Source organism: Branchiostoma lanceolatum, chromosome 10 (genome assembly GCF_035083965.1).
Source record: "Branchiostoma lanceolatum isolate klBraLanc5 chromosome 10, klBraLanc5.hap2, whole genome shotgun sequence".
Classification (NCBI taxonomy): domain Eukaryota; kingdom Metazoa; phylum Chordata; class Leptocardii; order Amphioxiformes; family Branchiostomatidae; genus Branchiostoma; species Branchiostoma lanceolatum.
Window position 1 is genome coordinate 2,226,401 of NC_089731.1, and position 19,806 is coordinate 2,246,206.

At 40.9% G+C, this 19,806-nt stretch overlaps 2 protein-coding genes and 1 long non-coding RNA gene across 3 annotated transcripts in view; 1 reads left to right on the forward strand and 2 right to left on the reverse strand.

Moving 5' to 3' along the window:
• Positions 1-19,806, reverse strand: part of LOC136444123 (U6 snRNA-associated Sm-like protein LSm4) — a 178,407-nt gene that overhangs the window by 9,544 nt on the left and 149,057 nt on the right. The window lies entirely within an intron of this gene.
• Positions 1-19,806, forward strand: part of LOC136443976 (ATP-dependent DNA/RNA helicase DHX36-like) — a gene marked incomplete at its 5' end in the record, with an annotated part of 70,427 nt that overhangs the window by 3,596 nt on the left and 47,025 nt on the right. The window contains 11 exons of the mRNA XM_066441362.1: positions 1,250-1,324; positions 1,703-1,804; positions 8,626-8,690; positions 9,130-9,211; positions 9,675-9,815; positions 10,209-10,311; positions 10,809-10,896; positions 11,053-11,108; positions 11,215-11,279; positions 11,724-11,867; positions 12,400-12,517. Of these exons, the coding sequence (XP_066297459.1) occupies positions 1,250-1,324; positions 1,703-1,804; positions 8,626-8,690; positions 9,130-9,211; positions 9,675-9,815; positions 10,209-10,311; positions 10,809-10,896; positions 11,053-11,108; positions 11,215-11,279; positions 11,724-11,867; positions 12,400-12,517 (1,039 nt within the window). The remainder of the gene's footprint in view (positions 1-1,249; positions 1,325-1,702; positions 1,805-8,625; positions 8,691-9,129; positions 9,212-9,674; positions 9,816-10,208; positions 10,312-10,808; positions 10,897-11,052; positions 11,109-11,214; positions 11,280-11,723; positions 11,868-12,399; positions 12,518-19,806) is intronic.
• LOC136443549 (uncharacterized) lies at positions 17,990-19,536 on the reverse strand. The gene is made up of 2 exons (XR_010757171.1): positions 19,365-19,536; positions 17,990-19,194 (listed from the first exon to the last, which is right to left on the reverse strand). It is a non-coding gene; the product is annotated as an uncharacterized lncRNA (long non-coding RNA).

Consider the following 19,806-nt stretch of genomic DNA (forward strand, 5'->3'; position numbering starts at 1 on the left):
TCACGGCGCTCCATTGCTGGTTGTCAGAGAATGGTCATGTTTTAATGAATGAATTTTGAACACATTCATCTAAAGAACATACATGGATAAGAAATGTATTCATACTGTTCATGGGCCCTTCACGCTCCGAGTTACAAGCGGCAAACGCTGTGAGACGTTTTCACGAATGTACCTTCTGATTTAGTGCTACGCCAGATAGTGTGCCTAACTTAGTACGCTTTGGTAATTTTGCTCTCTTCGGAATTTGGTGATGAAGTTAGGGAAATGTAAATAAGGCTTGAAGTCTGCTATATTCTAGCTTTCTTTTGACCGGAAAATTTTGACTGTGTGCACTTCTAACGTCATGTGAGAAGGGCTATATCTAGCGCATCCCAGCTCATGTTTTGGCGGGAAATAGGCTACTACGCACTTTGCGCGCGGCTCGACGTACGTCTTGCATGCGACCCGACTTACAAAATCATTACGAAAAAACAACACCGCTTACATCAACAATACTCCGTCTACTTATTGGGAAATATCTTCGCCATATCTGTATTCAGTTTCCTTTTCATAGACGGTACTAATCACATGTTAGAGCGTTACAAAGCTGTGCGTTGAGTCGCCGTCCGCCACCATCGCGGCTCCAAAAAATGGCGGGAAAACAACGTTGCCAGACGGCAGCGATGTTTACGTTGTTTTCTTTGGTCGGTTTTCTTCTCAACAAACACTTAAAGACCCATTTTTTGTGTGTTTTATGAAGTTATATTTCTTATGTGTATGATAGTTGTATATCTGCTTGGCACAGGTCGTATATTTAGGTGTCAGGCCGTCTAGCTACGCAGTGACCCTCTACTCAGCGTTGCCATCATTATTGTCAAAATACCATTCTCGACAAAACAAGAAATGAATATGTACACATATGTTTTGAATGCAAATAAAAATTATGTGCATGGACTTGGTTTATTTATCTTCCTTATGAGCATAGTCAGTGGACACAAACACGGCGTACTTATGCATAACAAGATCACTAAAAAATCCGTCCTAGGTTAGGGCGCGTCCTAAGGTAGGGCAACCCCCGTTATGTAGATTTAGCTGTTGTAATGCACTGTCTTTCTCAACCTGAAGCAAATGATTGAATTGGCACAATTCAGCTCTTCGCTGCAATTCTTTATTTTGGTCAAGAAACTATTGACTCAGTGAAAAGTCGAATGAAAAAATGATAGATTCTATTGTGCCCCACAGTCTAACAATATAATGTGTTTCCCCACAGCAAGCTGCCCCGTCCCAAAGGCTCCATCCTTTACTGCACCACTGGGATCATCCTGAAGAGACTGCTGTCGGACCCGTGAGTTTACAACTTCTTCACATTTTATACTACATGTACTACTAAGTACAGTCACTGCGGTTAAACCAATTTATGTCTCGGTAGAGATATTAGAGACAGCAGAAAGATTTAACATTCCCCACTGATTTACCAGAGAGTAGTATAGTTGTTCCCATTTGCTTGTTGGTTGGTTGGTTGGTTGGTTGGTTGGTTGGTTGGTTGCTTGGTTGGTTGGTTGGTTGGTTTGCTGGTTGGTTGGTTGGTGGGTTGGTTGGTGGGTTGGTTGGTGACTGTTACCAGGTAACTGACAAAGTCTTGAATTAATATTTTGTCTTGTCTTGTCTTGTCTTGTCCTAAGAAGACCTCATCTTGTCTTATTTCATGTTCCTTCCCTTCCAGGTACCTTGGAGAAGTGTCCCACCTGATCCTAGATGAGGTCCATGAGAGAGATCTGCTGTCAGACTTTCTCACCATCATAGTCAGGGACCTGCTGCAGGCAAGGTGAGTTCTGTAGCTTCTTCTTTGTTGTTCGTCGTCATGCAGACATTTCTTATGTTGGGTTGTAGTAGTACACAAAAAGCTGTCAGACTTTCTTACCATCATAGTCAGGGACCTGCTGCAGGCAAGGTGAGTTCTGTAGCTTCTTCTTTGTTGTTGGTCGTCATGCAGACATTTCTTATGTTGGGTTGTAGAAGTACACAAAAGTTGCACATTTGACTGCAACCATTCTTTAAAGCTATTTAGTGAGGATGCTCCTACAGTACTTGATGACAACGAGTTCCTAAAACAATTAATCCTTGGTTGATAACTCTCAGACTGGTACTTAAAGGCATGACTATTTCTTGTCCTTTTCTGAGCTGGTATTAGATACTTGTCAGTTGGTACGTCCACAAGGTTATTAGTTATTTTGTACATCAACATTCTGTGTTTTCAGTTCTACAAATGTGTCAATCAATATATAAACAGAGCTTGGGCTGATCTTTACAGAGCTAATCAATGATAAAAGAATTTTGAAAATTTTCTATACTTCCAAGTAACTCTAATACATGTACTGTAACAGTGACATTCAAGTAGGCTGTGCTCAAACTTTCACAGAAATGTTAAAAGTTGGATACAATAGATCCATTGATAGTAATTACTAATGTCTTGCAGTACCGTCATGGTACAGATACAGATACTACAGTAGCAAGAGATGGAAATGTACAGGACTGTTCTAGGAAGTTTTCAATTGATACGCCAATCTACAAAATTTAAAGTCAGGGGTTAATCTAAAGAAAGGAACAGGGGAGGAGCAAACTCTGCCCTGACCATGTGCCACCTATTACCCTGGGGATCAGGCCCCTCTGACAAGCATAAGATTCTAATTTTCTAATTGACCAGGGATGCTACTAGGTCCGGTGTGGCCACAGTCTTTCACTGTGTTAGTGTTTTACAAACATGTCAGGTTAGTACACAGATTTGACTGCAGAATTATATTGGTACGAAACAGTGTGACTTAATTTCAACATTTAGATTCAAGGGCCATGAAGATGTAAAAATTAAGCAAATTGGTGTAATAAATAGAGAAGTAAATGCATAAAAATGTCAATAAAATCATAATATTATATTTATCAATTTTTAAACCTTTAAGAAGGGTTTTTGATCTTTAAGATGCTATTCAAGGTCATGATTTTCATACATGTGCAGGCTGTCACGAGCCTCTGCTGACTTCTCAGACTGGGCATCAGTACATTTGCCATGCGGGGGGAGTGGGGGAGGCTCTGGAGGAGTTTTATGTCGATTGGGCTTTCCAAGGGCCTCGTTCTTAGCAAATTGCCTTTGTGGGGGCTCATCTTTAGTTTGTTTGTTTTGGTTTACTATCCTGAGGGCCTCGTTCTTAGGAAATTGCTGAAAAACTGCACCTTTCGGTTTGGGGCTCTTTTGTGCACGTGGGGAGTCCAAATCTTTATACAGGTGAGGTTCTGAGAAAGGTGGCAGGACATCAGTACCTCTACAAGGTGGGGGGAGTGGTGGGGACTCATCTTTAGTTGGTTTGTTTTTGCTGGCTATCTTGAGGGCTTCATTCTTATCAAATTGCGTTAGAGCTGTACTTTTTGGTTTGGGGCCCTTTTGTGCTCGTGGTGAGTTTAAATCTTCATACAGGTGAGGCTCTGAGAAAGCTGGCAGGGCATCAGTAAGTGGGGGGAGTGGTTGGGGCTCGTCTTTAGTTGGTTTGTTTTTGCTGGCTGTCTCGAGGGCATCGTTCTTATCAAATTGCCTTAGAGCTGTACCTTTCGGTTTTGGGCTCTTTTGTGCTCGTGGTGAGTCCAAATCTATATACAAGTGAGGCTGTGAGGCGGATGGCAGGGCATCAGTACCTCTACGAGGTGGGGGAAGTGGTGAATGGGGCTTATCTTTAGTTGGTTTGTTTTTGCTGGCTATTCCAAGGGCCTTGTTCTTAGCCAACTGCCTTAGACCTGCACCTTTCGGTTTGGGGCTCTTTTGTGCACGTGGGGAGTTCAAATCTTTATACAGGTGAGGTTCTGAGAAAGGTGGCAGGACATCACTATGAGGTGGGGGAAGTGGTGGGGGCTCATCTTTAGTTGGTTTGTTTTTGCTGGCTATCCCGAGGGCCTCGTTCTTAGCAAATTGCCTTAGAATTGTACTTTTTGGTTTGGGGCTCTTTTGTGGACGTGGGGAGTCCAAATCTTCATACAGGTGAGGTTCTGAGAAAGGTGGCAGGACATCAGTACCTCTACGAGGTGGGGGAAGTGGTGGGGACTCATCTTTAGTTGGTTTGTTTTTGCTGGCTGTCCCGAGAGCCTCGTTCTTAGTGAATTGCCCTAGAGCTTTACCTTTCGGTTTGGGGCTCTTTTGTGCACGTGGGGAGTCCAAATCTTCATACAGATGAGGCTCTGAGAAAGGTGGCAGGGCGTCAGCACCTATGGGAGGTGCGGGAAGTTGTGGGGATTCATCTTTAGTTGGTTTGTTTTTGCTGGCTATTCCACGGGCCTTGTTCTTAGCAAATTGCCTTAGAAGTGTACCTTTCAATTTGGGTTTCTTCTGTGGTGCGTCCACATCTTCATACAGGTGAGGCTCTAAGAAAGGTGGCAGGGCATCAGTATCTCTATGGTGTGGGGGGAGTGGGGGAGGCTCATCCCCAGGGGCTTTGATTCCATTTGGAGGTCCATGGGTCTTTTTTTCAGCAGGTTTCTCTGCCGGGCCTGCACCTTTACATTTTGGGTTTTTAGGTGGTGATTCCATGCCTGTGTACAGAGCATTTGGCTGTGAAACACTAACAGGTACACTTGTGTTGTATTTTATATTTGTAACATCCAAGGATTGAGTGTCGGCCTGAGACTGGCCCTGCCCTGTCTGATCATGGCCACTGGTCCCTACAGTACCTGTGGTGTTTGTGTTGGGTTCACTATCAGTGACTGCCTGAGACTGGCCATGTCCTGTGTGATTGTTTGGGGTTTCTGTGCCTTCAAACTGGTGATCATGACCGCTGATATCTACAGTAGCTGTGGTGTTTGTGTCGGATCTAAGGATAGCCTGGTACCGGCCCACAACTTTGTACTGAGAATTAGTGATAGCCTGATACCCTGCCTCACCATGACCACTGGCTGTTACAGCAGGTGTGGGGTGAGTGTTGGATTCAGTGATGGCCTGAGACTGACCCTGCCCTGTGTGAGTATTTAGGCCCATATCTTCATACTGGTTATCATGACCACAGGTCACTACAGCAACTGTGGTGTTTGTGTTGGATTTAGTGATGGCCTGAGACATGCCCTGCCCTGTCTGATCATGGCCACTGTTAAATGTTTGGTCCTCTGGCGTTCCCACACTTGTTCCCACACTTGCAATTGGGTACATAGGATTTGGCTTTAAGGCAGCTATCACTTCGTTATGTGATAGATTTCCAACTGTCAGAGACTGGCCCTGCCCTGACTGATCATGACCTGGAAGAGGATGCCTGGTCCTCCTCTTGCACCAGATCATGAGAATGATGCTGCCAATCAGGACCATTCCACCTACTGGACCACAGACATAGTCGATGAAAATTGGTAGGGTTAAACTGGGAATAGATTCATGGGAACTGTCTGAATTAATTGCAAGGGTGGTTAGTGTTGCTACTGGAACTGTCAGACATGCTGTAGAGCCAGCATTGGTTTTGAAGTACCAGTGATAGGGAGAACTTGAGATGCCATTGTAACAGTCATTAGCAGTTTCAGATTGGTTACCAATGGACTGTTTGGCAGATGTAGAGCCTACAGGATGTGCTGTTGGGCTAGTGCTGCTTTCTGTGTTGCCAAATGAAGAAGATGTAGAGACTGCAGATGAAGAGAATGAGCCTTGGATGTCAACAGACTGTTTGTCAGTTGTGGGGCCTACAGAATATGCTGTTGGGCTAGTATTGTTTTGTATTTTGCCAAATGAAGAAGGTGTTGACACTGCAGATGAGGTGAATCTGGTATGAATTTCAAAAGGCAGTGTTGATATGATGGTTCTGTTACAGATCAGGTCTTCAGGATTGATATCTTTAAGCTTTTGCCCACGGAAGTTGGCAGGTTGGGCGCATACTATCTTGTTTTCGAATGAAGCAGACCCGGTCATTTTCAGCCTGAAGAGAACCATCCCACAGTCACACTGCCAGGGGTTATCGAGAAGTTGTACATAACTCATTGCTGACAACATGCCATAAACAGACTCGGGAAGGACAGATATCTGATTTGACATCAGTTCCAGTTTTTGGAGATTGGATGCATTAGTGAATGTACCTGGCTGGATAGAACTTATCTGGTTGAAGCACAGGTTTAGAGTCGAGAGATTGGGGAGATTACCGAATGCACCTGGCTGGATAGAAGTTATCTGGTTACTTTCCAAGTACAAATGTCGGAGCTTGGGTAGACCATTGAATGCACCTGACTGGATAGAAGTTATCTGGTTTGACTTCAGGCTCATGGTATAGAGTTCAGGTAGGTTATTGAAGGCACCTGGTTGGATAGAAGTTATCTGGTTTTCGTTCAGCCACAGCTTTGTGAGCTTGGGTAGATTGAAGAATGCACTAGTTTGGAGATCTGTTATGATGTTTGAAATCAGGTACACCTTCGACAACTGATTATGATTTGAGAACACACCAGGCTTAATGTTACTTATTCCATTTTGGGTTAGGGTCAATATTTCAAGCTGGGGTAGATTTGACAATGCACCTGGTGGAATGCTAGTTATCTGATTATTTTCCAAGTCCAACTTAGTGATGGATTTTGGGAGATTCTGTGGGAAGCTGGTGATCTTATTATTCATCAAACTTAAGACAGGGATGTTTTTTGGGAGGTTCTGTGGGACGCTAGTGAGGCCCAGCTTATTGCACTTGCCGTATATTAAACAGCTGCGTCCAGCTCTTGGCATGTTGGGCTCCTTTAGGATGAGGAGAAAGAAAATCAGCAGGTGTCTCAGCTTTTTCCCCATGTTGCCATGCTACCTAAAGAGAACAATGCAAGGAGCAGGAATTAATCCACCCGACCAAACCATTGTAACGTAAGCCCGCACCAATTTTATTTGTTGATGCTCAGAATTTTTCGGAAAAAATTGGAGCACAAGGGAAAAAAAATAAAAATAAAATTTTTGAAAATTAGTCTGGAGTGAAGATGAGGGTTTACATTAAACATAAAGAATAAGAGGATTTAAGTTTCAGCTTTGTATGGCTCATTTTATGCAATGAACCACTTCCTTTGATCTAGCTATAATTTCAGTAACAAAATTTTCTTTTGCTATGTAATATATGGATTGATATTGAGAAATAGAACAGTAATGTTACCAATCAGAGGCCAGTACAAGACCATTGAAAGAACAGTTTTGCATAAAACCACTGCAGCCAAGCCCACAGCAAGTGGAATAAATTAAGAAAATGATGTTTATATGTAACTGTCAGGCTTACACGTCATCTATTAAATATTTATTTAAATCATAAATGTTCTCACATTTTATTGTCTGGGGTGTGTACAGTCACATGTTTAGCCTTCGAGTTAATTTTTCAAGGTGAATCCAAGTAAATGATGAACAAGTCATAAACAAAATAAATCTGCTCAAAGTCTGACCATAAATGGCGAATATTACACAGGAAAAAGAAACAAAGAACTAAAGAGTCATAATGGTGAAACATAAACATAATCCTGGGTGTTAACTAAGAAAGATGTCAGCAGACTACAAGCTGCAGAAATGAAAGTGATCCGCTCCATGCTAGGAAAGACGAGAGCAGACAGACTGAGAAACACCCACTTAAGAAAAATTCTTGGAACAACATCCATAGAGGAAGACATAGAAAGAGCAGCTCTTAGATGGTTAGGGCATGTCGAAAGAATGGGAGATGAACGGATTGCAAAGATTGCTTTCAAGTACAAACCAACAGGCAAGCGCCCTCTTGATAGACCCAGAAAAAGATGGAAGGATAACATACAAGAAATATTAACAAAACATAGACTGGGCAGACTAGACAGACTGGAGGAAGATGGGCTCTTCCATGACCGGGAAAAGTGGAGAAGGCTTCTCAACTACCTGGGGAAGATGTAAGATGTATGTAAGATATAAAGCTGGTCAGAGGATCGAAAATACAATTTTACATGTCAAGGCACATAATGCATCTCTACTGCCCATAGAATACACTTACCTTGAAGGTACATCCAAACTTACCTTTCATTCTATAGTCAGAATATTTTCAGTTAGTACCTCCTTGCCAGGAAGTTACGGACCGAGGCCTTTTTGTGCCCTTGTTAAATTGCTGTTCTGCTGGAAGGATACGTGCCTCAGTAGCTGATTCGCAATGCAGTGTGGCAAACAGTTTTAGATTAGTCGTACTTATAGGGTGGGGTTGATTGTCTGAAGCTGGGTATATGAATATCAAGAGTTGTGATGATAAATAATCATGGATAGTTTGTTGCTCAAAACTTCACAGACTTGCACGGCCTTGCTTTGGGTTCCATATTCATTAATTTTGCACCCCTACGTAACATTAAAACAAAATATACGCAAAGTGTTTAGGTTGAAATATCCATTATGTTAAGATCTGTGCATCATTGAATGTAACTAAGTATTGGTTAAAAATGCAAATGTGAGACTAGTCTTTGTTTATTGTTCATTTCATTTGCACAACAACAAGAAAATACATCATACGGTATATAAAAGAATATGATGGTATACTAAATCATAATCCCGAACTATACGACGTCATTCTTTTTTCATTTCTTTCAAACTGGACACCGAATAGTACACTTAGTCAGCTGTTTTCATAATTATTCGTCTTTAACAAGTTCCAACTGTTATTCGTTCATTCCCCCCTGCAGACCTGACCTAAAGCTGGTGCTGATGAGTGCCACTCTGAACGCTGACCAGTTCTCTGCATACTTTAGTAAGCTTCACAATCTAACGTTACATTTTGTACAACTATGAAACATGGAAGAAATCAGTTCTTTACTTGTTTGCTGTTAAGAACAAGGTTGTTATGTAGCCGGGGGTGGGGTGTGGTTGTGTATCACACACAGAGGCGTTCAGCTGCCAGATAGTTATACAATTTCTTTTAGTTGAAAAGTGTACACAGGGTTATTCAACATGCTGGAGGTGTAGCTTAAACTGCAATCTTGTGATCTACTGTTGTTAACAACTACATGTAGATGTTAGACCACTTAGTCTATAATGATAAAATGACTCATGTAAGTGTGCAATCAGTCTATTGATTAGACCAGTACCTGTATAATATGAGTTGTACTTAGATATTACAGATGCATTGAGATGTTATAAAGATTTACGTATATTCAAAGTTAAGAACTTTCTACCCCCCTTCTCCTTAGGAAACTCCCCGATGGCTAACATCCCCGGATTCACCTTCCCTGTGGAGGATTTGTACTTGGAAGACGTCTTAGAACTCACCAGGTATGACCACACCTGTGCAAAAATCTTCTGTATAGTGTCTTGTTTTTATGTGAGATAGTATGATCTTTGCTCATCTTCCATCCTGCACTCTCTAGCTAGTTCATAATCAAAACATCAGCCTACTGTATAACACCAATTTGATTTGTTTCTTTGCAAATTAGAAAATAATACTGAACTTGGATATCAACCTGAAAACAGGGTTTGTGGAGAATGTTTGTACCCTGGAACACACAATTTGAGGGAGTGAATATGCAATGTAAATTGTAGTCAGGTCCAAGTTTTCCTCCAAGCCCTCTATGGCCAAACTTAATCGGTACGTCAACCCAGTACTCCACAGAGGAACATAATTAAAAGATGTAATAAGAAAATGAATCAAAACACGTCCTTCTGGCAAGAGTCTGCAACGGAAGCTATTGAATACTTAGTCTTTTTGCCCTGTAATAACTTGAACTGTTTTCCCCAGATACGACCCTCCTGAAGCCCAGAGCAAACCCCAGCGGAGAATCTACGGCAGGAAGAGACGGGAGGAGATGGAGGAAAGGATGGAGAAAGAGGAGGAGGAAAAAATGGAGCTGAGGGAATATTTACAAACCATATCCAGAAGGTAATGATTATTGGTTGATAAAGAACCTTCCTTACAGTTACATCAACTATGTATAGAACTTTGTACATTAACTGAACAGTTACTGTAGTACTGAGATTGTAGTAAGCTCATGTCACGTTCTACAGAAATTATAGGATTGGATGCCTTAGCTTAGCTACACTTTACTATGATTTAATAATTCGAATTTAACAATCCATGACTGTGTATAAGGCTAATCGGGAGAATACAACAGTCTTGCACTTTAAAGCACTGCAAATACAGGCTTTTTGTTTGTCAAAGGATACATCGTGACATTCTGTATTTTGCACTTTGAAGGCAAAACCTTTAGTTAATCTTATCCTTAGGAGTACAGAATCTAATGTTATGATGACTTATTTCTTGACCCATCCTCAGATACTCCTCGATGACCCTTGACTCCCTGGAGAGAATGGATCATCAGAACCTTGACCTGAACTTGACCTTTGAGCTCATCAAGTACATCTCCTACAACAAACCAGTGAGAGGGATTTATTTTTTTGTCTTGAAAAGCTACATTTTTATGCTTGTCTGTGTTAATCTTTAAGTTAGCAGATTTGTTTCTTGAAGTACAGTTCAGTTCAGTTCAGGTCGTCCTCATACGAGGTGCCATTCACAATGTCTAACCATGCATTTCTATCAAGCATGGCGGCTAGCAGGTTGTAGTCCTTTAACCCAACCTCCTCCTCCAAGACTTGAAGTACAAGTATGGTTATAAGATAACAAAATCTTAAAGTAAGATGATATTTGCTTGTACTAGACAACAGTAAATGAACAAATTCATTCATTATCTTATTTTTCCTGCCTTTCCCTTATCAGGCTTTTGTAGTAAGAGTAACCGAGAACACAATATTTTCCCTGTGCCCTATTGGGCAATTCCATGCGAATTGTAGAATGAACAATACATTGTACAGAATTGATTGATCAGTTTGTACATTTGTATGTTTCCTGGCTAACTCCTGATATTTTTCCTGCTAGGATGGAGCTATCCTGGTGTTCCTACCAGGCTGGGACCAGATCAGTAAAGTGAACGACATGCTGACATCTCAAGGCATGGCTAAGTCAGGTGAGTATATTATTTATATTCTATACAGTGTACTAGACAGTAATTTTTTTTTCATCATTATTATTTTTTTTTTCCATGACCACTTTTTGCTAGCCATTTTTAACAGTTTCATGAGAAAATGAATATGATTATGAAAACATGTCGATTAACTTTCAGGAAAGTTCCGGATCATTCCCCTTCACTCGATGATGCCAACGGTCAATCAAACTCAGGTAGTACATTGTTACAGTACTTCTTTTTTCTTTATGTCTAATTTTTAACTTGCCAGTGACATTATTTTTTCACAACAGAAATTCATACAGTGATTATATTTTTCAGGTATTTGAAAGGCCACCACAAGGAGTGAGGAAGATTGTTTTAGCCACAAACATTGCTGAAACAAGGTAAGGAACAAATGTTAGGTTTGGACTTTGTATTACAGTTACTGCTACATGTATATCCTTATAACTAATTTTAGACCCCATCGCATAATTGAATACAAAAATAAGCAGGGCACAGACTAAAAACCACAATGTACAATGCATTGTTATTGGCATAAACCCTACATAGTACAAAAAATAAGTGAATGTCAGTCATGTTGGGCAGCACTTGATGTGAACAAACGATAGTAAAAATGATGATTGTCTCAATTATATATTTTATTCTAAAATACACATAATACATATTATAAACTGTGTTTTCCCTATCTCTCAAGCATTTAAATGTTGTTGACTTGGGCTCACATACAATGTAGTCTGTCCTTCCGTTGTGACTAGAGGAAGAAAGCATTCTCAAAGTAGCATTGAAAAACTTTTCTTACTGTTTCCATTTTCCTTCCCCCCCCCCAGTATAACCATAGATGACGTGGTGTATGTTGTGGACTGCGGACAAGTGAAAGAGAAAAGCTTTGACATCACCAACAACCTGGCAACACTACAACCTGTGTGGATCAGTAAGGCTTCAGCTAAACAGCGAAGGGGAAGGGCTGGCAGGTTAGTGTGTGAAGTTTGAATGCATAATGATTCTGCAACTAACCCAACAACGTTAACCTGGCCACCTTACAGCCTATATGGATCAGTAAAGCTTCAGCTAAACAGAGAAGGGAAAGGGCTGGGTGGTCAGTTTGTAAAATTTGTATAACTCAGCAACACCTTGTACACGTAGTCCTGACACTGTAACCACTAAGTCACCTATACAATGACCCTGTCAACTTTAATACAAGGGTCAGTTTGTTACCCTGGTGTACAAACCTATTATAGCTGTTGAGTCTCTTGCAAGAGAGAACAAAAGAGACTTGGAGTTTGCATGCAAGGCTACAGTTTTGTTTACCACATATTCAGACATCCTGGTATTCTTTAGGAAGCATATCTTATCTGTATAGCCGGTATAACCGCCCGTCGGCTTAACACACCAGCTTATTAAGTTGTTATTAAGTTGTTATTCATATGTCAAGTTGTTATTCAAATGTTGTTGAAAAATTTGACAAAGAGTGTCTTTAATGTTCCCCTTCTGTGTCCTGTACAGGGTGCAGCCAGGTGTGTGTTTCCACCTGTTCTCAAGGCTGAAGGAGTCCAAGATGGAGGAGTACCAGCTACCTGAGATCCTGAGGACTCCACTGGAGGAGCTCTGTCTGCAGATCAAGGTTTGTCTGTTTGTCTTTGTTTGTTTCTTCGGGAGTCTTAGATGCAGGAGTACCAGCTACCTGAGATCCTCAGGACTCCACTGGAGAAGCTCTGTCTACATATTCATATTTGTTTCTTTGTTTGTTTAAGGAATCTTAGCTGCAGGAGTACTGTACTTTGATCTGCAGAAACCGAGACATACCCCTACTTTTATTAATAAGAGTGATGGGTTCTTTAAACATTGCTAGGAGTTGCTCTAGTTCAAACATGAGCTTAACACCCCCTCTACAGTTAAAGTATGATTTTGTTTTATGGACAACATCTGTGCTTGCCTTGATTTGAGCCTGTTAACAGATGCGCAAGAAGGCAGTAATTATAAATGGCAACAATGCTCCCATGTAACATTCGTTGCCACTATCTGTGTGTAGCAAATAAATGTGATTCCAAAACATTCAAGCTTTCACAACTCACACCCACATGCAAGTTTATTGTCACAACCAATACAAACAGCGTGTTGGCTAAATGGCAACTGAAATAGTTTCATTGCTAACAGAACATTGCATAAACCACTCCTATACATGATTGTATGATATCCATAGTCTTTATGATAAATTTAACAATCTTCTCATCTATGGTTTGTTTAAAAACAACAATTGCAACACTGCGATCTTAAATTTTGTTTGAATGTGTGAAAAATCATTTCAACAAATCCTACATTCATGTACAGATATTTTTCTGTCTATGAGTAGAACAACAAAAACATCATATCTTTGAGTTTTACACATGTTTCAGCTTAGAAGTATAAAGTTGCTAGTATCATTGCAGGGCACTAATAGTACATCAGGCATTACAATTTTAAAAGAATGATGTAGGATATGAACTAGAATGTATACTATAACTAGAGTATCATCAACTAATTAAAAGTATTCAACTTGTAAAATAGAACATAGCACAGGTGAACAACATTAGAGTAACTTAAACAACCAGACATCACTTGCATTTTTGCAATGTTGAAAACTAAGAAACAAAGATGAGGGATTTCCTTAGAATGAGTTCTTGCATTTTGAAGTTTACAGTCTTATTTGTTTTCAACTCCATTTTGTTATTTGCTGATATATAGGTGTGAAGGCACATCAGCTTGAAAGGGTTTGGTTTCTCTCCTTGTTCACTCACTCACTCACTCACTATCCGGTTTATCGTCTTAATATGTTATCCTGATATATCACTAATCAGTCTGTGCCATGACTTGTTCATACACCCCCTTGGCTCGGTCCATTAGCCAACTGGTGACTGGCCCAAACACAGGCAGTCTGTTCCTGTCAGCCTGCTGGGCCATCTTGTAGTGGTGCAGGATTCTGTCCCTGTAGACAGATGGGTCCTGCCGGCGGTACAGGGTAACCAGGTAGTAATGAGCATGGGGCACATAGAGATGGTCTGTAGGAGCTGTGTGGATGTAGTGTTGAAACTGCCTGATGGCCTGTGGGATGGACACACCCATGGAACACAGTGCTGTGAGGTACAGGGTTAGCAGGTGGTCAGATTTGTACATAAGGGCACTGGTACAGGCAGATAGGGCTGGGGCTGGTTGTTTGGTGGTCTCCCATATTGTATGGCCTAAAGCACAGTACATGTAAGTCAGATGTTTGTACATGGGGTCTGTTTCTCCATGCTGCAGAACAACGTCGATCACATGGTCTATGGCCAGCTGTCGGCTGTGTTCCCAAGGAAGCTGCAGTGCCCGTATCAGCAGACAGGGGGTGCTGTCAGGGTTAGCTTGGAGCTGTTTTGAGATGAGCTTGTCCAGTTGCTGTTTGTCCAGGTGCAGCCAGGACTTGCCATACAACACCTGATTAACCCCACCAACCATCAACCCCATCAGCACGAACCCCTCCAGCAGGTGCTCCACCCCCTCCCCCTCCTTGTAACCCCCCTTGATCACCATGGCTGCCCCCCTCTCCAGGCAGCTGTAGCCCTTAAGGCGTGTCTGTGCAGTTGGTGAGTCCTTGTGCAGCAGAAGCCTGGCTCTCCTCCTTTTCAGTGGGCCCTCCTGTAGCTCAGCCTGTGTTGGAGGCTGCTGGTGAAGTCTGGCATGTTTAGCCTGAGATGGCCTAGCTTCCTCCTCTTCCTCCTCTACATCCTCCTGTGATTTGACAGTAGAGGCACAATGTAGATCTGTGAGACTCATTTTGGGCACCTCAAAATCTTTTGCTCCAATCGTGACTATGGTTCTAATCCCTAAGAATGTGAAATTCTGAATTTCAATGCCTTGAATTTTCATGAGAGTTTTGAACTCAGCAGTTGGCTATGGGTGTCTTGTTTTGATAGTAACTGTGACATACTATTATACACTACATTAGCCACATGAATACACTCAATTGCACTTCAGCGAGCAATTCAAGTCCCTTTCTTCTGCATGCATTCTGCAAGTTGATGACATTAATTTCATGGATTGGGACAACTTAACATGTAGCCATTTATGAACTAGTATCAAACAATGATTGTTATATAATTAACAATAATGAATTAGACAGAATTTCCTACATTTGGAAGACAACATGAAAAGTGATTTCTTAGTCATTAAATGAAATATGAGCCACAGACAGAATTGTAATAATATATCTCAATTTATTGATATTCTTCCTACCTCGTCATTTTCGTCAGCAATGTCATCCAGCCAGTCCATCACCCTGTCCAGCCCTCCCATTATTCCTGTTGTCCCCATGGATCTCACTGACTCCACTTCCCCCTCCGGCAGGTTTGGTAGCTCCCACTTCTCCACACTTACAGTGATGAGTTCCTCATAGCCGATCTGTTTTAGCTCTGTCTGGAGGCAGGCCTGAAGGAAGTGTCCCTTCAGGATGGAGGTGAAGTATTGGTAGCCCAGCTGGGAGTAGAAGATGACCGCAACCAAGGGGTGGTCTTCTTCCACCTCTCGCACCCTTACACCAGGGTTCCCTTCAACAGCTCTACCTATGGCCAGCATGGTTTTAGCTTTGTTGGCCAGGTAGAACTCACCAATACCAGACTTGGCTGGCTGTTCCTGCACTGTCCAGGCATCACAGATTTTTAGGGACACACTTCCCCACACCTGCTCTGAAACAGGCCCAGCCATAATGTCTGCAAAGGAACAGACAATAAGTCTTTTTAGGAGAGAAATGGTGTGCTTATAGAGTTCCCTAAGAACCTACCTGACAGCATCAGACCAGGTCTTTGCGGGTCTTTGCATGTAGAAAAAATTGTTTTTTTCGACTTCATTTCGTCCGTAGAAATGATTTGAATGAGGGATTGAAAAATCCCTAAGACACAAAGTTTAATCTTACTGTCATGAGTGTCATCCTCCGAAATATACAAAACATTAGGATTTCTGCTCACGTTTATGACTTGAGCTGTACACATTTGGCTAATTTCATTTCATTTTGCCAAACACATGCTAGAGGATCTTTTTCTAACAGTTATCACAATCTTTTTGAAGATGTAAAATACAATTAGTGTCAGGCTCCCCTTGAGAAGGTTCCGGGTCGGAGTTCAATTGTGACCGGGGGGGGGTTGGGTCATGACCCGGTAATCTGCCGGAAGTGCGTGGTCGTCACCCTGATTTCTGCCCGAGATTGCTTGGTGATGGTTTTAGCTGTGCATGAATATTTTGAATCTTCTGAAAAGCCCGTGAGTTGTAGTATTTTTTGGGCGCGGTGCAGTTGGTTCGCTATCGAGGCCTTTTTTGTATTTGTCCGCGGCAACGGTGATGCGGTTTTCTCGCCTGATGACCCAAATAGCATCGTTTTTAATGCATTTTCACCGAATTTGCGTCATCGGAGATTGCGAAAAAGTTATCACATGACTTTTTTATTTTTTTTTCATTTTTCAGGGACACCATTTACTAAGCTTTCTCAGCATATATGCCGTGACCCCAGGAAAACTCGTGTTTTCTGAGCAGGTTCGATCAAAAAAGTGTAAAAAAATGATAATTTTCGGCTGCCAAACTTACATTTTACTATGGTTTCTACCCAAAATAAAGGGACAACGGACAATACCGATAAATACATCGGAAAACAGCAGAAACCCGCTTTTCGACCATGTGATTACATTTTCCGTCCTACTTTTCTCGGCGGAATTGTAGTCTTCGACCTGAGGGTGTCGGCCTACATACGAAATCGCAAAAAAACTCCGGTCCGAGACCTTGAGACGGCGTGTTAGCCAGGTAACCTGATACCCTCCATTACAGTGGGAAGTTTCCCCAACCATCCTGGATATAATACTCATAATTTTGTTTGGCAGAAAGTGACCTTTCATGTAATACATGGATAAAGTAACAGACTTCACAGGGCTTAGTATGACATATTGTCAAGGAAACAAAGCCAAATATGGATGGTAAGCGAAAAAGATCAAGTGTGAGCTTGTGGGCCCCTCCCCATTATGAGGAAATGGCATATTTTTTAAAGCAAAAAACATGATTGAAATGCAGAAAATTATGGCTGTTTTCTGTTCCAGACAGTAAGTTTGGAATTCAGGATACATAAAAGGGCAGACTAGATAAGACTAACTAAGATGTTTGAATATCCACTCGAGTTTACTAAAGAATAACTGCAGATTTTGCCCCCCTCCCCTTCAAATTGCCATGATGTCATTCTTCCCAGTCAAAGAAAACTGATCAAAATTGAAAAAATCTGGCTGTTTGTGGTTTAATGATAAGCTAACTATTTTCAAAGACATTTGATATTTACTTTGCATACCATATAACAGTAATAGAAATGAAGCAAAACATAGAAAACAAGGCACAATATGAGAAAAATTACTCACGTCTCACAAAAGAACGTTCACTCTCAGTCGGCGTGATCACGTGTCTGCGCCTGCGCACCTCACTCAATTGGCGTTGGAATTTTTACGTCAGAAACCCGGTCGTGCCTACTACTATTTGTGGGGTATCATGGATTGTCATTCGGTCTTCCAAACAGCCATTCAGTGTAACTTGTATCTTCAGTTGATCCAAATTCATCCTCTTGGTCAATTTTTGATACTACCATGAATTTCACACAGAATAAAATGTATTAAAGTATAGTCAGGCCAGCTTTTTTATGCTCTGAAGTCACCTATGAAAGTAAACTTACCTGCATAGGGCTTTGTTTGGACTTGGGTAGGGTTTCACAGCTTAATGTTACCTTAACTTCGTTATTTCTGCATACCTGATTCTGTCTCAGGCAAACAGACTTTTTGTTCAATGAAAATAAGTCCAATACAACATTACAATTGGCCTCTGCCAAAGAAGCTATATAATTGTTTGTTTGTTTCGAGATTGGTTTCAGTGGTATATTTTAATCATCTTGTGTCGTTACATACAGACATGTGTATACAGTAGAAACCGCTTTTTTGCAAAGCCTATTTGTCAGCACAATTTTCCCGATTGCCCGCTTTGCCGATTATGAGGTGCTGACTGAAACTACGGGGGTGGGGGATGGACAGTAAATAAAACGCATTGACACAAACACGGTCATATATAACCATTAATAACGGTGAATTTTATTTAGATCAGTACATTTGTGGTACAATCAAAATTTAATGTACAATTAAAATTTAATGTACCTTTACCTAGTCCCATCCTCATGCCTGAGGAACAATTAAATGTAACTGTTCGCATTGTTGTGAATACGATTTCCCAACGTAGATCGTTTTCTACCGTCTCGATGAATTATGAAGCGATGCACTAAATTATTTGAGCTATCAACTCTAACCCTACTCAGACAAAATAATGAAATAAACACTGCTATCTGCACACAACACAAGCTACAGATACATGACATTGTACAACAAGAGTTCTACGACCTCATACCTTCGTCAAATGATTTTGACCTTTATGACTGACGTATTAGGAGTGTTTTTCATCAATCATCAATCATACCAGTTGACCCTCTTCACCCAAATAACATAAGTTGTCCAAACCTCCTTGTTATGACTATGAGCTTAACAAAGAAGGTTATGCTAACATTTATCATCAATTATGCAAATAAGCTCCCTCCTTATTAGCATAATTTGATTCCATGGTGTTCACATTCACACAACTTCCTAATGCCACAAGTATGAAATTGCCGTCATTTACTAGTATGGAATTATAGTAGTTTCTCATTGATTATGCTAATTAGGCCAACATTTGCATATTTCCTATCTATCAACATTCCTCTCTTCCTTAGTTACAAATGTCACATATTTGAATAGTCATATCATGGAACACAGCAGATTTTTAAAATTGCCTCATTAATCATGTGAGTTAGAATTTGATTTGCATAATTATCATCCAATCATACAAAGCATCACGTAAGCTATCTACATACCAAAAATCATGACCATCCATCAAGACCATCTCGAGTTATAGTTTTTCTCATTAATTATGTCAATGAGGTTCTCATTTGCAAAGCTGATATCTATTAATATTTCTCTCTTCCTCAGTTACATATGTCACATGTTTGAGAGTCCTATCTTTTGATGGATGTATAAACTTTCCTCATTAATCATGCAAATTAGATACTGATTTGCATAATAAGTATCTAATCATGTACATCAGCACTCAAGCTATGTACTTACAAAAATTTATGACCATCCACCAAGCCCTTCTTGAGTAATTCCCTTTCAAAGTCTGAAGCAAAACCTGCCCCTGCTATAGCCAACCCATACGTCTGCTTGGAGACTACCTTACCAATGCCAACAGCTGGCTGACAGCCAATTTGTGTAACTGACGTTTCCTGCCTCCAATATGACCCCTCAGGACCCTTGCCCCTATCCATGACGCCTTAAATTGGAATAACACAGCCAACACTACACATACTTCAGCATACAATGTAACACATTTTTACACTTTTCTCGTTAATTATGCAAAACACTTCGCCCAAAATCTAATCATCTTGAGATGTCCCACATACACACCGACACACCAACTACGACAACAAACCATCCAGGCGTTCTCGACTTATTCTGTTCACTAACAGACACACAGACAAGCACCATCGAATAACCTTGTCGACGAAACCATTTCGTCAACGAAGGTAATTATCAATCAACCTGTAGATATTCTCACATTACAAAAATAAAGTATGGCACAGTACTGTACAAGCTTATCATGAATAAACAAAGCTTCAAACAAACAAATGCTAGACATGAAACTCGACAACACATAGCCAAATAATGTAGCATACATTAACCTTCAGCATGCTAATGTATCTTTTTGGCACAAAACTTGTATTGGTTCAATGAGGTTAGGTGCATTTAGCATCAGCAGGGAGAAGGTTAAGTAAAATACATTGCTCAAAAAGTCCATATTCTT